The sequence below is a fragment of the Typopeltis vanoorti genome, chromosome 23 (genome assembly GCF_054136105.1).
Source record: "Typopeltis vanoorti isolate ZY-2024b chromosome 23, IOZ_Tvanoo_1.0, whole genome shotgun sequence".
Lineage (NCBI taxonomy): Eukaryota > Metazoa > Arthropoda > Arachnida > Uropygi > Thelyphonidae > Typopeltis > Typopeltis vanoorti.
In genome coordinates this window covers 73,871,547-73,885,884 of record NC_143571.1, presented here as the reverse complement: position 1 = coordinate 73,885,884, position 14,338 = coordinate 73,871,547, and the positions used below count along the sequence as shown (strand labels likewise).

The 14,338-nt window shown below is 35.6% G+C and overlaps 1 protein-coding gene across 1 annotated transcript in view; it reads left to right on the top strand.

Moving 5' to 3' along the window:
- Positions 1–14,338, top strand: part of LOC150093981 (protein capicua homolog) — a 315,184-nt gene that overhangs the window by 288,033 nt on the left and 12,813 nt on the right. The window contains exon 18 of the mRNA XM_090412927.1: positions 6,214–6,366. Within this exon, the coding sequence (XP_090269053.1) occupies positions 6,214–6,366 (153 nt within the window). The remainder of the gene's footprint in view (positions 1–6,213; positions 6,367–14,338) is intronic.

Genomic DNA, 14,338 nt, shown 5'->3' with positions numbered 1-14,338 from the left:
AGGCACGATTTTTAATGAAGATCGTAATATTAAATATGGAAATAGACATCAGAATCAACAAAACTGGTATGGTAGGAAGTCAAATGAATAGATTTATATGGAATAAGAGAGAAATTAGTGAAAACACTAAATTAGCTGTATATAAGACCATGTTTAAACTAATTTTAACTTATAGATCTGTGAGCTGGGTTAAAAATAAAACACTTGACCAAAAACTAGAGACCACAGATTTGGGAGTCCTGAGAAAGATTAGGGGCATGAAGAGATGGCACATCAGTGTGAGTATCATATTAAAAGCAGAAGGAGGCCTCTCTCTTGGTGTATACCATAAGCCCACTCATACAGATCACCTATATTTCTTTTCATTGCATCATATATCACGAAAATTAGGTATTATACATATGCTGAAAAAAAGTGTGATCTCTATTACAGGAGATGGAGGAACACTAAAAGAAGCATTACATTCTCTTCTCCAACTATTGGTGAGCAATGGATATTCTAAGAAAATGTTACAAAGAATACTATTCTCTACTCCTACTCCACAATAGTTCTCTGACGTTTGCTATAGAGCCTCAGTTTCCATCCCTTATATTGGCAAACTTTTTTCTCAAAATCGCCAGTCTCATGATATAAGAATGGCTTTCAAGCCCAGTGTGACTATATGAACTCTGTTACATTCGCCTAAGGATCACAACCCTTTCAACAAACATCCTAGAGTTTATAATATTCCATGTTCTTGTGGCCTTGCTTACATAAGTCAAACATCTAGGAGTTTGGAAATTAGACAAAAAGAGCATATTGGAGACATTAATAACAGAGAAGACAGCTCAGGCCTAGCTTTCCACTTCTGCCACACTCACCACAATATTGAATGTGACAAAAGCTCCATGCCTTACATAGAAGACGACTTCAGTGCCCACAACATCAAGGAGGCTATGATGGTTATCCACTCACAAGTACCCTCAAGAAGTCGAGTTCACCATCAGTGTGCTAATCTATTCAAGGATCAGTTAACTAATTGAGGGTTTGGTTGTTTGGGGACCAGATAGTTGAGAAATCACTACATGTTAAAACTATGAAACTATCATAAAATAATTTTATAATAGTTTTATATTTCATAACTCTGTCAAGATTTCCCGCTGTTACCACTCTTATTTAATATCTTAATATATGAATAAATGAAATAGTAAAGAAATGGAAGATAAAGATAACATCATTTAAGCTGGTTGTGGGACTTCACTTAATATCCTAATTCACTTAATATCTTAATATCCTAATTCACTTAATATATTCACTTCACTTAATTCACTTAATATCCTAGTTTTTGCAGATAACCAAATAATTGTAGCAAGATTAACTCCAAAAATGAATATTTTCCCTTAAATTCAGTTGCAAAAAAATTTGGAACAGCAATATCAACAGTATCTCTAGTCTGAAGTAAAATTATGATTGAAAATAAAATTTTAGAACAGATTAACTACTTCAGATACCTTGAACACTATCATATCCAAAAGAAGCCAACATTGATGCCAAAATGTCTAGTTTATTAAATATAACAGGGATAATGAATAATATTTTCATATTTAACCATGTTCAGAAGCATATAAGAATAAATTTGTCTAAAAGCTACTAAATAACTGCAGAATTCATACAACTATCTATTGTTCCATGCTTCTGTGGTTCTACATAGAACAACAGGATGTATGCTATGGGACAAAGAGAAGCATAGAGATGCATAAAGAACTAAAGATTCAGTAAAAGATAAAAAAAAAAAAAAAAAGTACAAATACCAAAAGAAATGGATCAAACATAATGAAAGAGTGAATAAATTATAATAGATAAGAAATTACATTCTTGTTTTAATCCTATACCCAAGTATAAGCAAACAGAAGACCTTGCACATAAAGTACTTTCATAACTAGGCTACTTGTGTACAGAGCCTGGTAACTTCACATCAGTTGCCTTAGTAGTCAACTGTTAGGTCAAGATCTTCTGTTTACTTGATAACGAAGCAAAAAAAACTTTCTATAATATTCAAAGAATGGCCAGCTTGAGATTCTTCAAGAAGATACTCAACTGGAGGACATAGAAGTGAAGAATCACCAATGAAAAGAATGAATGAGGCGGGAACAGGCCAGTCAGCCTAATATCCCTGAAAGGATGATGATGCATTTCACTTTGCAGTTATTTTCACCTTCCCTTAATGTATTATGCTCAGTGGCCTGTCATGTATATCAAAGTATCCATTTCCTATAAATCCACTGTCACAATAGAATGGTTAATCCTATTGGCATCTCCTATGTCTGTCAAAGTATGCATTATCTGGTTGGTTTGGTTTTTTTTTGGGGGGGGGGACAAAAAACTCCTAATTTCAGATAAAACACTGTTACCTCTATGTGAAAGAAATGGCAGGATTTTTTTCACTATGCCTTCAGTTGCAAAGTCCCCAAAAAAGGTTCTTATTGGCCTAGATGAGATTTGAACTTAAGTGCACCTAATCAAAGGATATCATTCCATTGATTCACAACACTACCCAAAAAAAAAAAAAAAAAAAAAAAAAATCAGCTAATGCCTTTTTATTCCCGTATATACGGGAGTAGGCGAGGCCATTTAGCCCTATCTAACTTTTGGAGACTGAGTGGGCAGTTCAATCTCCACTGGTACCCAATCAGAGACAGATGGCCCAAGGCTATCACTAATTAAGCGGTACGCAGTGAAGAGAGACGGCTCAAATGTGCCGCCATCTCGTGGTCCCTAACCGTAACACAATATATTTAATGTCTGAAATAATGTGGGTTCTACGGTCGATTTTCTTGAGTTTACAGGACGAAAAACCCGAGTTTCCGGGAGGAAAAACCTGCTTGCCCATGCCAGAGATCGACTAACTCGGGAACTGGTCGAAAAAAGGCTTAGAAAAATTTCCTCTAGTCGCCGACTAGACTCGAAACCAAGACTTCCTTCCTGCGGCCAAGCGCGGTGGTGTGCAAACGCCACATCCACCGAGCTATACAGGCTCCTTAAAAGTTCCTTCAGTCGGCGACTAGACTTAAACTTAAGTCAAACTTCGAGCGACCAAGTACAGAGGATGCAAGTGCCACTTTCACTGAGCTACACAGGCCTCTTATTCAACACTACCCAAAAGAACAAAAATATTTTATAGCTGTTAATATTTCAAACCAGCACCCTCTAAGCCATGGGTTTTCAATGCATGGCCCTCAGGCCACCTGTGGCCCGCAGAGCTCTTTGCATGGCCTGCTGACCATTTTGACAAAATAACTACTTAACATTAAAACGCGATTAAATAAAAAATAATTTCAATGAAGCCCGTGGGCCACTAAGCTATGCTGTGTTATTTAGAATTGTAAGATGCTTTCCAGATTCACAAGGAACGCTGTGCATATGATACTTTACATAAAATCCTATAAAAATAAATATTAAATAGACATACTTCTTCAGCCATCTACCAGCGCCAAGCGGTACTTAAATACTAGTACTAATGTCGCAAGTAGATGGCTGAAGCAGTAGTTCATTCGAGTGTGCTGTCTAGTGCCTTCCACATACATCTCGGAGGTTCTCAATACTTTGTTATTTTCATATAAATACAAGAGGATCTCATCCACAGTCAGTCGTGAACAGTGTGATATTCGTGTATAAGTGCACGCAGGTTCGTTGTGCCAGCCATAGCCTATTGTGGTTTTATATTGCCAGAATTTTTTCATTAGTGTGAGACATATTCAGTGGATAATAACCATTACACAGCCATTTTGGATCATTTTTTGGGTTCACCTTCCATCACTATGGCGCCTACAAGTAAAAAGCATAAATCAAGTGATTCTTGTCGGGTTTTTAATGAAAAGTGGACCAATTTGTACTTTTTTGTGTCGGTTGACGATAAGCCACTGTGTTTAATTTGTCGTGAGTCAGTGTCAGTATTAAAAGAATACAATATAAAACGACACTATGAGACAAAGCATGCATCCAATTTTGATCACCTTCAAGGGCGGCTTCGTGTGGACAAAGTGAACCGTCTCCAAATTGATTTAAAATGCCAACAGGATATGTTTAAAGGGCAGAGGGAAGAGAGTGAAGCATATATCAAAGTAAGTAATAGCTGAAAAAATTGCTAAAAAATCAAAAGCCGTCTTGGATGGCAAGTTTGTGAAAGAGTGTCTCATTGCTGCTGGGGATATTCTGTGCCCAAATAATAAGGAAGTGTTTAAAAAACTGAGTTTGTCTGGGGTAACTGTAGCACAACGTGTTGAAGAACTTGCCAATGACATTGAAGGAACTTTAAAAAAAATGGTCGTCCGAATTTATGTTATATTCACTTGCTTTAGATGAGAGCAACAGGTGTGAAGGATACAGCACAATTGGCTATCTTTGTCCGTGGCATTGATCAACAATTCAATGTGACAGAAGAACTACTAGCGATCGTACCTATGAAGGGAATGATGAAAGGCACTGGTATTCTTGAAGCCACCAAGAAAATGCTCCAGCGTTTCGACCTCAACTTAACCAACCTCGAGGGTGTGGTAACTGATGGTGCCCCTTCTATAGTGGGAAAAAACAAAGGGTTTGTTGCGCTGCTATGGAAAGAATTGGAATTAGAAGGAAAAGATTTCATCCATTACCACTGTTTAATCCACCAGGAGAATTTGTGCACGAAAACTATTGGATTTGAAAATGTCATGAAAGTTATTGTGACTGTCGTCAACATTATTAAGACAAGAGGATTGAATCATTGTCAATTCCAAGAGTTTGTGACCCAAGATGCGAAGTTGATCACGGTGATGTGGTTTATTATAGTGATGTGCCTTGGTTGAGCAGAGGGAAAGTTCTTAAGAGTCTTTGACTTACGGAGCAAAATACAGCAGTTTATGCAAACCAAGGGGAATCCGATTGCGGAATTTAACGATCCGAAGTGGATGACAGACTTTGCCTTTGTGACTGACATCTCGTTGCATATGAATGACCTAAATATGCGGCTGCAATCCAAAGATCAACTGGTGCACACTCTGTTTGATCACATCAAAGCTTTTGTGGCTAAGCTCAAACTTTGGGAGACACAACTCGTAAAAAAAAAAAAAAGACTTAACTTATTTTCGGCTTCTCGCTGAGTCGTCTCTTGATGAATACGCTACAAAATTAACTGTGTTACGAAGTGAGTTCGAGGAGAGATTTAGTGATTTTCGTAACCAACAGTCTTCTTTAGATTTGTTTTCAATGCCATTCAGTGTCAATGCTGCCGAAATGCCAGACTCAGTAAAAATGGAGCTGCTTGAACTCTAAAACAACTCTTCTTTGAGAGAAAAATTATTCAATGTGCCCTTGCTTACATTTTACAAAGACTACATTTCTGAGGACGCATTCCCTAATCTTCACCGGCATGCTTTGAAGATGTACACTTTGTTAGGAAACATACTTATGTGAGCAGTTCTTCTCCAGAATGGAGCATGTGAAGTCCAAGACAAGAACTCAGATTACGGACAACATCTCAAGAATACTCTGCTCATAGCGACTTCCGACATTGACAAGCTGGTCAAGGAAAAACATTGCCAAGTTGCCCATTGACATTGTAAAAAATTAATATTTTCTTCATGAAATTATCTTTTTTCAAGTATTGATTGTATTTACTTATCATGAACTTTATTCTTCCTACACTCTTAAAGCTGAGTTTATTTTTATAGAAAGCATCTTAGAATTCTAAATACTGCAGATAGCTTAGTGGCCCGCGGGCTTCATTGAAATTTTTAATGCGGCTCGCACTGTCTGAAAGGTTGAAGACCCCTACTCTAAGCAAAACCAGTATTACACTAGATTTCTTCACAAAAAAATATAGAATTTCTGACCATGGTATCAGTTGATTACAGAGTTCCTATTCTGATTGTTTTGTAAATATAATAAAATTATGCTGTACAGAAGTCCGATCTTCCTTATTTGTTTCTCATATCATACCAATTTCTCTTTTATCTTTGCTAATCTCTCTCTCTCCATGATAAATGCTGGCATGCAGTAGATATGAATGATAAACCAAATCTTTGAAATTAGGCATGTTCCACTTTGCAACTTAGTAAATATTCTTCTTCTTTTTTAATGGTACTCGATTGCATTTTTTTTTTTTTTTTTTTGTAGGGAAGAGCACCAAGTATTTCAGTGCTCCTAGTGAAGGATTAAAAAGTTTTCATAATAAACATAATTAAATTTACCTTTTAGATTTTTCTGATGCTGATATTTCTCCACGTTCTCCGCGCACTCCAAAAACCCCAGTGGAAGGAGAAAAAGGGTTGTCTTCACAGCGCAGAATTCTGGACCAGCGAAGGCATTTAGTAATGCAGCTCTTTGCTGAAGAAGGCTTATTTCCTTCCGGTAATTATTTTAATGCAAGTTTAGTGATCTAAAAGTTAGATTTAAAGTAAATTTGAAAAGGTTAAATGTGAAACAGTAAAAAAAACCATACCAATTTAATAGCTAAATTTCAAATTTGTATCTACTGTATACCCACAGATGTGAGACCCTTCGACACTTCTGCACATGTCAGAAGAAGGAGAATCCATTCCGATAATAGGATAATCAAATCTGTCTTGGTGGATGAGTTGTTTATTATTATATGTCAGAAAATTAACTTTTCTTTTATGAACATTGAAGTTTTTAAACTGGCAACTATTTTGCTTGTATAACAGTTGGAAAATTTTACGATTATGCACATGATTTCACATGTTGGTAACAAATTCGTACATTTCCTTATTCCTTTCTCCCCTTTAACACGAATTGATTCTTCTTGGCACATTGCCAGCTGAGGATCTCTAATCTGTGGTCAGACAGTACATACTATGCTTGTAAACACGAACTATTTAAAAACAGATAATGCTGACTTTTACTCTGAAAAATAAATTCCATGTATTTCAAACAGAGTAATATGAAATCTTTATTTGTCATCTAAGAAGTGAAATGAATGTCCAGATGATGTGCTAAAATTTTTATATCATGCTATGAAGTACAATATAATTGTATTTCACAGCACAGTATGAAAGTTTTGTGCCTTCAGTTACAACCTACTCACATGCAGAAAAACAAAAATTATGCTTTGGCTCTTTGTCTTGGATTCCTATGTAGTGTATTCTTCTGTCTTGAAATCAGAGAGAGAGAGAGAGAAAGAGAACATGTTCTTGCCAAAGAATTTTGTTTTACTGATTCAATCTTGAATCAGTAAAACATAGCATAATCTTGAATATATGTTATCTGAACATTAAGTTTAAGTGTCAAGTACCATCAGCATTGTTGAAAAATGCATTGTCTGCTTAGCATAGGAAATACAGTACAAAGAATAACAAAGAAATTCTAGGAACAGCACATATCATACAAGGAATGAATGTGTATCAATAATGCTGGAAATGAAGAAGGATGTGAGAAACGAGTGAATGCTGACTGAGAGAGAGAGAGAGAGAGAGAGAGAGAGATGAGTAGCATAATCAAGGCTGAGGAAGACTAGAGTCATGTGAATAAGGAATTAAAATTAGAATTAGAGTGTGTAGTAGGTTTGGAAAATGGTGTTGATTGGGGAGAGAGAGAGGTGTACTGAGAGAATGAGTTAAGAAGCATGAAAGAAGAGATTAGGAGACTGGAAAGAACAGATGTGAAGCAAATGAGAGTAGGAGTGAGAGAGTTATGGGAATAATAGAAAGGGAGAGAATGGTTTGGATTTGACCATAACATCAGAGGATCTGATTGTAACTGAGATGGCATCCCTGTTCCCAGGAGAAGAGAGGAAGCAAGACAGTGCAGACACTATGGATGGAGGGATGACAGAAAGGCAAGTAAGTAGGAGAGAAAGTATTGGAGGAGATAGAGCGAGTGAGGGATGCAGGTGAGCAAGGATGGAAAAGAGTGGGTAAGGGATGTATAGAGATTTGATGATCTATGGAGTGCAAAAAAGAATGCCAGAGAAGTGTTTGCCTAGAGGGATGATAGTCAGCATGACTATAGCATTTAAGCAAGGTGTAAGAATGGATGAGATGATTGTAATGGTAGTATGAATGACTTGAGAGGTAGTATGAATTAGGTTGGGTGGTGAGAGACTTGAGGTTGTATGGCAAAAGAGCAAGATGGGGAAGATAGCAAGTGTATTATTCAGATTTGTTAAAGCTGAGGAGAACATCAGTAATGAATGTTATGATAGCCAGAATGTCTCAGAAGAGAGGCTTGGATTATATGGATGCCTGGAATACATTTGAGGATAGAAGAGAACTGTATGCATGAGACAGCCTGTTTTAGAAGGAGAAAGAATGTAGACATCTGGAAAGAATTGTTCTCCAGGCAAGGGAGAAAGGGGAACACATGGTATACCATGTGTTCCCCTTTCTCCCAGTCATCTGGAATTTACAGAATCCAGTCATCTGGAATGAATAATGATGGATATAGAAACACTGAGAATGCATTGATGTACAAATTGCAGGAGTATCTAGGATAAAGTAGATTTGTCCAAAGATTATTGGGATCAGTGAGACATGGTTGACAGAAGATGATATACTGACAGGAATAGAAGTAGGCATTTTTCAGCAGAATGGGAAGAGCAAATGCAGTAGTGGAGTATTGTTTATGATAATGAGTTGTGTCCTCTCAGAGTGGATGATTTGAAAGGCAATGGCACTACTGGTTTCGAGAGCATATGGTGTGAGATGGAGGTGGGCTGGACATGATATTTAGCGGGGTGTTGCTATAAGCCAGGGAGCATAGATGGGTAAAAGCAGGAAATGTTTAGGCAAATGAGCTTGGCAAGTGCAAAAAGAATGATCATTATGGAAAATTTAACTATAGTAGTATAAACTAAGAAGAGGAAACTGCACGTAGTAGTAAGGAAATGGAATTTCAGGATTTCTTGAGGAACAAATGCCTTAGGCAATATGTAGTAGAAGAACACACAACACACAATATGACCCTAACATCAGAGGATCTGATTGTAACTGAGATGGCATCCCTGTCCCCAGATGGAGAGAATGACTAGTTTTGACTTGAAGAATGAAAAAAAAAAAAAATGCAGGAGTATCAAAGAGAAAGGAATTTATGCATAATTATAAGGTAGCTGATTATAATAATCTTAGAAATCAGCTTGTGACAGTTCCATGCATGATGGAATTGGAAGAGCAAGATATCATCAGTACATGGAACTAGTGAAGAAATATTTATTAGCAGCAATGGAAAGTTGTATGTGTCAAGTGAAAAAGAGATCACAGTTTGGTGTAAAGTGGACAAATGATCTCCAATGAGAATGCAGGTGAAAAAAAGGTTATGAGAGATATAAGGATAGGGAGTGGAGTGTAGATGTATGAAGAATATGAGTGATTAGTATGGTAAGGAAGGCAAAACTTGATTATGAGAGGAGATTAGTTCTGAGATCCAAGGAAAATCCAAAGGAGTTTTGTGTTAAGGAGAAATGATTTTAGTAGAATGACATTGTTAGATGAAGATGGGAGTGGAATGTAGGAGACATAATGGAGTTGTTTAATGATTATATTAGTGTATTTCATCCTGAAAGGCTGCAATACTGCAGGAATGAGTTTTGAGTTTAGAAGTGCAAGAGGACAGTGTGTTTCATGTGCTGAGTACTCGAGATGTCAGTAGAGCAATGGGACAGAATGGGATTTCACCATGTGTTTTGAGGGAGTATGCTAAAGAACTGACAGCTCCATTGACCTGGCTTTTCAGTGAGAGTCTGGCTATGGGAAAGGTACCCAAATAGCAGGAGGATAATAGTAGCATTCATAAAGGTGAAATGGAAGTGTCAAACTATAAACCAGTTTGTATTTCTTTAGTAAATATTAAGATTTTGGAGAAATTAGTGAGAGATCACATACAGTATTGGATAAATGAATGTAATCTGTGAGAGTCAGCATGGATTTGTTAAGGGACACTTTGTTTTAGTATAATCTGTTGCGCATACACTGCCTTTTTTTTTTTACAAAGGTAGGGTGAATATGATAGGCTGATATTTATGTTACAGCATGTGGGATTAGATGTCAGGTTAGTGAATTGGATTGGGGATGGCTGTCTGAGTCTGATAGATATCTGAGAGTTGTGTATGAAGGTACAGTACCAAAGAAGCATAAGGTTATAAGTAGGATTCTGAGACCCTGTAGGGTCGATATCTGGGCTATTGTGTCAGATTTGGTCATCAGGATTTGAAGGGGATTAATAAACCTTGGAAAGAGTGCAGAGGTAGATAACAAAAAATGATATCAGAACTGTACAATGTTAACTATGAGAAAAGACTGAGAGAATGTTGACTGCAAAGTTTGGAGAAGAAGAGTTCATATGATTGAGACATTTAAACTGTTGAGAGGTAGTTACAGGCCTGACACTGGGGAGTTCTTTGCCATGTTCTAGAACAAGAGAAATGAATGAGGACAAGAGGCCATTCCTGGAAGTTGAAGTCTTAGCAAGAGGGTAAAGAGTGGTTTATTTGCATGGAAGGTGGTGGAACCATGGAATGCAATGCAATGCCTGATAGGGTGAGCACAAACTATGAATGAATTTAAGGAGTGGTGTGATGGACTTTGTGTTTTCTAGGATGGGTCTCCCAAAACTTCATGGAGATCCTGGAAAAAAGAAAAAAAAAAGAAAGTATACCAAAAGTTCCTAGCACATAAGTCAAGCAAATACTTAAAACAATGCAGAGCAAGATGTAAGAAAGCTGAGCTATGTTTAAAAGTAACTACACAAAAGGCGTGGGAAGATTTTGGTAAGAATATAGAAGATTAGGAAGGTGGTAAAATGTTCTGGAGACTATTGAAAAAACTTAAAAATACAGGAAAGAGTACTGTAAACGGAAATCAGAGATGACATGAAAACTGAAATAAGGATATCCAAGATGTCTACAGTAATTACTTTTGAAAGACTTAAGAGAAACATGTAGTGACAGAACAGTAGTTGAAAATTTTCAAGCAGGAGTACATATTAATACTTGAGGTAGAAAACGCCATCAAAAATTGAAATGTGGAAAGTTTTGGAATGGATAATATTTGATCAGAAATGCTCAAATATGGAGGTATAAAAGTTTTGCATTGACTACATTGCATAATTCAGAGGGCCTGGTCAAAAGGTCGAAAAAGGGAATAAAGCTGAACAAGTGTTCCAAGTAAGATTTATGCAAGGATACTTGAAAAGAGGCTGAGAAAAATTGCAGAAGAAAAACTTAGAAAACAAGCTGGGTTTAGGCCAAATGGATGTTGTCAAGATCAGATTTTCACTTTACGACCAATAGTTGAGAAATCATGGGAATATGATAATCATCATTTGTACTTAAGTTTTGTAGATCTGGATAAGGCATATGACAAGGTGCTCAGAAAAAGTTTCAAACCACTACAATTATAGTACCTTTCATAATACAATCCATCTGTATGGATCATATTATGAATGAAAGTGGTATACTTGATATTAGAATTGGAGATATCATACTTAGTTCTTTGCTTTATGCAGATGTTGTATTCCTAAAACACATCCTGTGCAAGTTGCCAGGTTTCTCGAACTAAATTGAATAACAGATGTAGCAAATTTCACAAGAAAATCAGCTGAAAATAGGTAGGTACATAGAAAACTTCTGCTGCATTCTCAATGGAGAACCTATAGAACAAATATCATATATCGGTTATTTTGGCAAAATGTTTAGTCATCATCGTCGTCTGAGCAATTCAGGTATAGGCTTTTTATGTCCTGTTCCTGCTCTGTAGATGAAGTTGGTCTTTCCATCTTAGTCTTGGACTTCTGCGGTCTCTTCTTCCTGTAGGTTTATATTTATATGCTAGTTTGGGAATCCTGTTGTTATTCATCCTTTCTATGTGGTATAGCCAATTTTGTGATGTTCTTCTATTGCTTGTACGATGTTCTTTGTATCTAATCGTTCTCTTATTTTTGTATTTTTCTTTTTATCTAATCTAGTGAGTCCCAGGAGAGGTCTTAAAAACTTCATCTGTGCTACTTCCAATCTTTGTCTGTTTCTTTGTTTTAGAATCCAGGTTTCACTTCCAAATTTGAGAAATGGTTTAGAGGTCATATGTAATCTTAATTGAGTTTCTTTAGTCATTTGTTTTCCAAAATTTCTTTTAATTATGTTATTCATTCTATTGTAAATTTGTAGTCTTGCTTCCAATTGTGAATCAGTATTGTATTGTGAGATTATATTGCCTAAGTATTTGAATTCTGTAACTTGTTCTATTATTTTATTGTTAAGCATAATTTTGACATTTTGAATGGTATTTCCACATTGCCATAGCTTTTGCTTTTTTCAGATATTTTCATTTAAAATTTTTTTGCTATTTCATTTAGATGGTTAGTTTCAATTTGGTGTTTATCTTCTGAATTTGAAATTAGTACCTGATCATCTGCATAAGGTATTGTATTTAGCTGTTTATTATTTGTTATTTTAATTCCATCTTGGACAGTGTTTTCCATTCTTTTAGGATTCTATTTATATAAATGTTGAATAGGATTGGGGATAAGCTACAACCTTGTCTTACTCCTTTATTTATAGTTATAGGTTCTGATAATGTTCCATCTGCAAATTTGATGCAAATTTTTGTTTCTCTATATAGACTTTTTATTGCTTTAATTAATTTAGGAGGTATTTTATCGTCTTGTAATATTTTCCAGAGTAGATTTCTGTTCAAGTTATCATATGCCTTTTCGTAGTCAATAAATAGAAGAAAAATGGGCGGTTAAATTCTTTTCTTTTTTCTGTGATCTTTTGCATTATGAAAGCGGCATGTGTGCATCCTCTCCCTCTTCTAAAATCACACTATTCTTCTTCTAAATAATTTTCTGTATGTTTAATTAGTCTGTTCTTTAAGATGTTTGCATATAGCTTAGATGCTGTTATTAAGAGAATAATGCCTCTGTAATTGCCACATTTGTCCTTGGGACCTTTTTTTGTGAATATTTATTACTACTCTAGTTTCCCATTCTTTTGGGATCTTTTGATATTTCCAGATATTATTAAAGAGTTTAAGTGGGTTTTCTTTTAAGCTATTGTCTGCATATTTAAAGAGCTCAACGCATATTCCATCCAGGCCTGGGCTTCTTCTATTTCTTGAGTTTTTTTAATTCTTTTTCTAATTCGTCCATTACTATTTCTTCTGTACATTCCTGTATATTGGTATCTTCAATTTTGTGAGTTTTGTCATTGTTTTGTATTTCTTGTTTTTCATTCCACAATATTTTATAGTGTTCTATCCAATCCTCTTTGGAAATCAGATTATTTCTTAATTGGTCATTTTCTTCTGTTTGTAGTTGCCTGAAAATTTTAAAATCTATTTGTGGTCCAGTGATATCCTGCTCTAATGAGTTAACATATTTACTCCAATCTTCTCTGCATATACTTCTGGAAAGCTTTCTGACTTCAGCCCGTAATTTCTTATATTGTATATAGTCTGCAGTGTTTTTATTTTGCAGATAGATTTTAAAAGCCTGTTTTTTCCTTTCGATTAATTAAGTCATCATTCCAAGTTCTGAGCCATTTTTTGTTTTTCCTTGATTTGTATCCTAAACTTTCTTCTGCTGCTTTTAGTATGGTTTCCTTTATATTTTTCCAGTCAGTTTCAATATTGTTTTTGGTTGGTTTTATTTTATCTCTTATTCTGCTTTTATATAAGTTTCTAATACTCTCCTGTTCTAGGAGGTGAATTTTAAATTGTTTATTAGATGTTGGTTCATTATCTTTTTTTTTTTTTTTTTTTTTTTTTTTTTTTTTTTTTTTTTTTTGAAGTATGTGGTTCTTTTTATGAATTCAAATCTGCTTTCAACTAACATGTGATCGTTAATTTTTAGTTTAGATGGTAAATTAAATATGGAAATAAAAGACATCATAAGCAAAGGTGGTATGATATGGAATAAAAGAGAGGGAGAGAGAACTTAGCATAACATTAAACTAGCAGTATACAAGACAGTGTTCAAACCAGTTTTAAGTTATGGATCGCAGATTTAGGTTAGAAATAAAGCACTTGATCAACGATTAGAGACTACTGATATGAGAGTTCTGAAAAAAATTAGTGGCCTGAACAGAGGAGATTAATGGTAGAATCATATTAAAAATTCAGACATTAGAAGGGAATTTGACATTGTTTGGATTCAAGAATGTGTGAGCAGGGCTTAATCTAAGGTCACTGAAGCAAAATTGGAGAAGATAGGTTAGCAAAACAGATGTTTGATATCAAGTTGTCAGGAAAAAGACCCAGAGGAAGGCCTAGGCCTGAGTAGATTGATTCAGTCAGAAGCGCTTTAGAAAAATGAAATGTCAGACACAACAATATTGGAGTACTGTCAAGTAATAGACTAATTTATTGATAGGAGA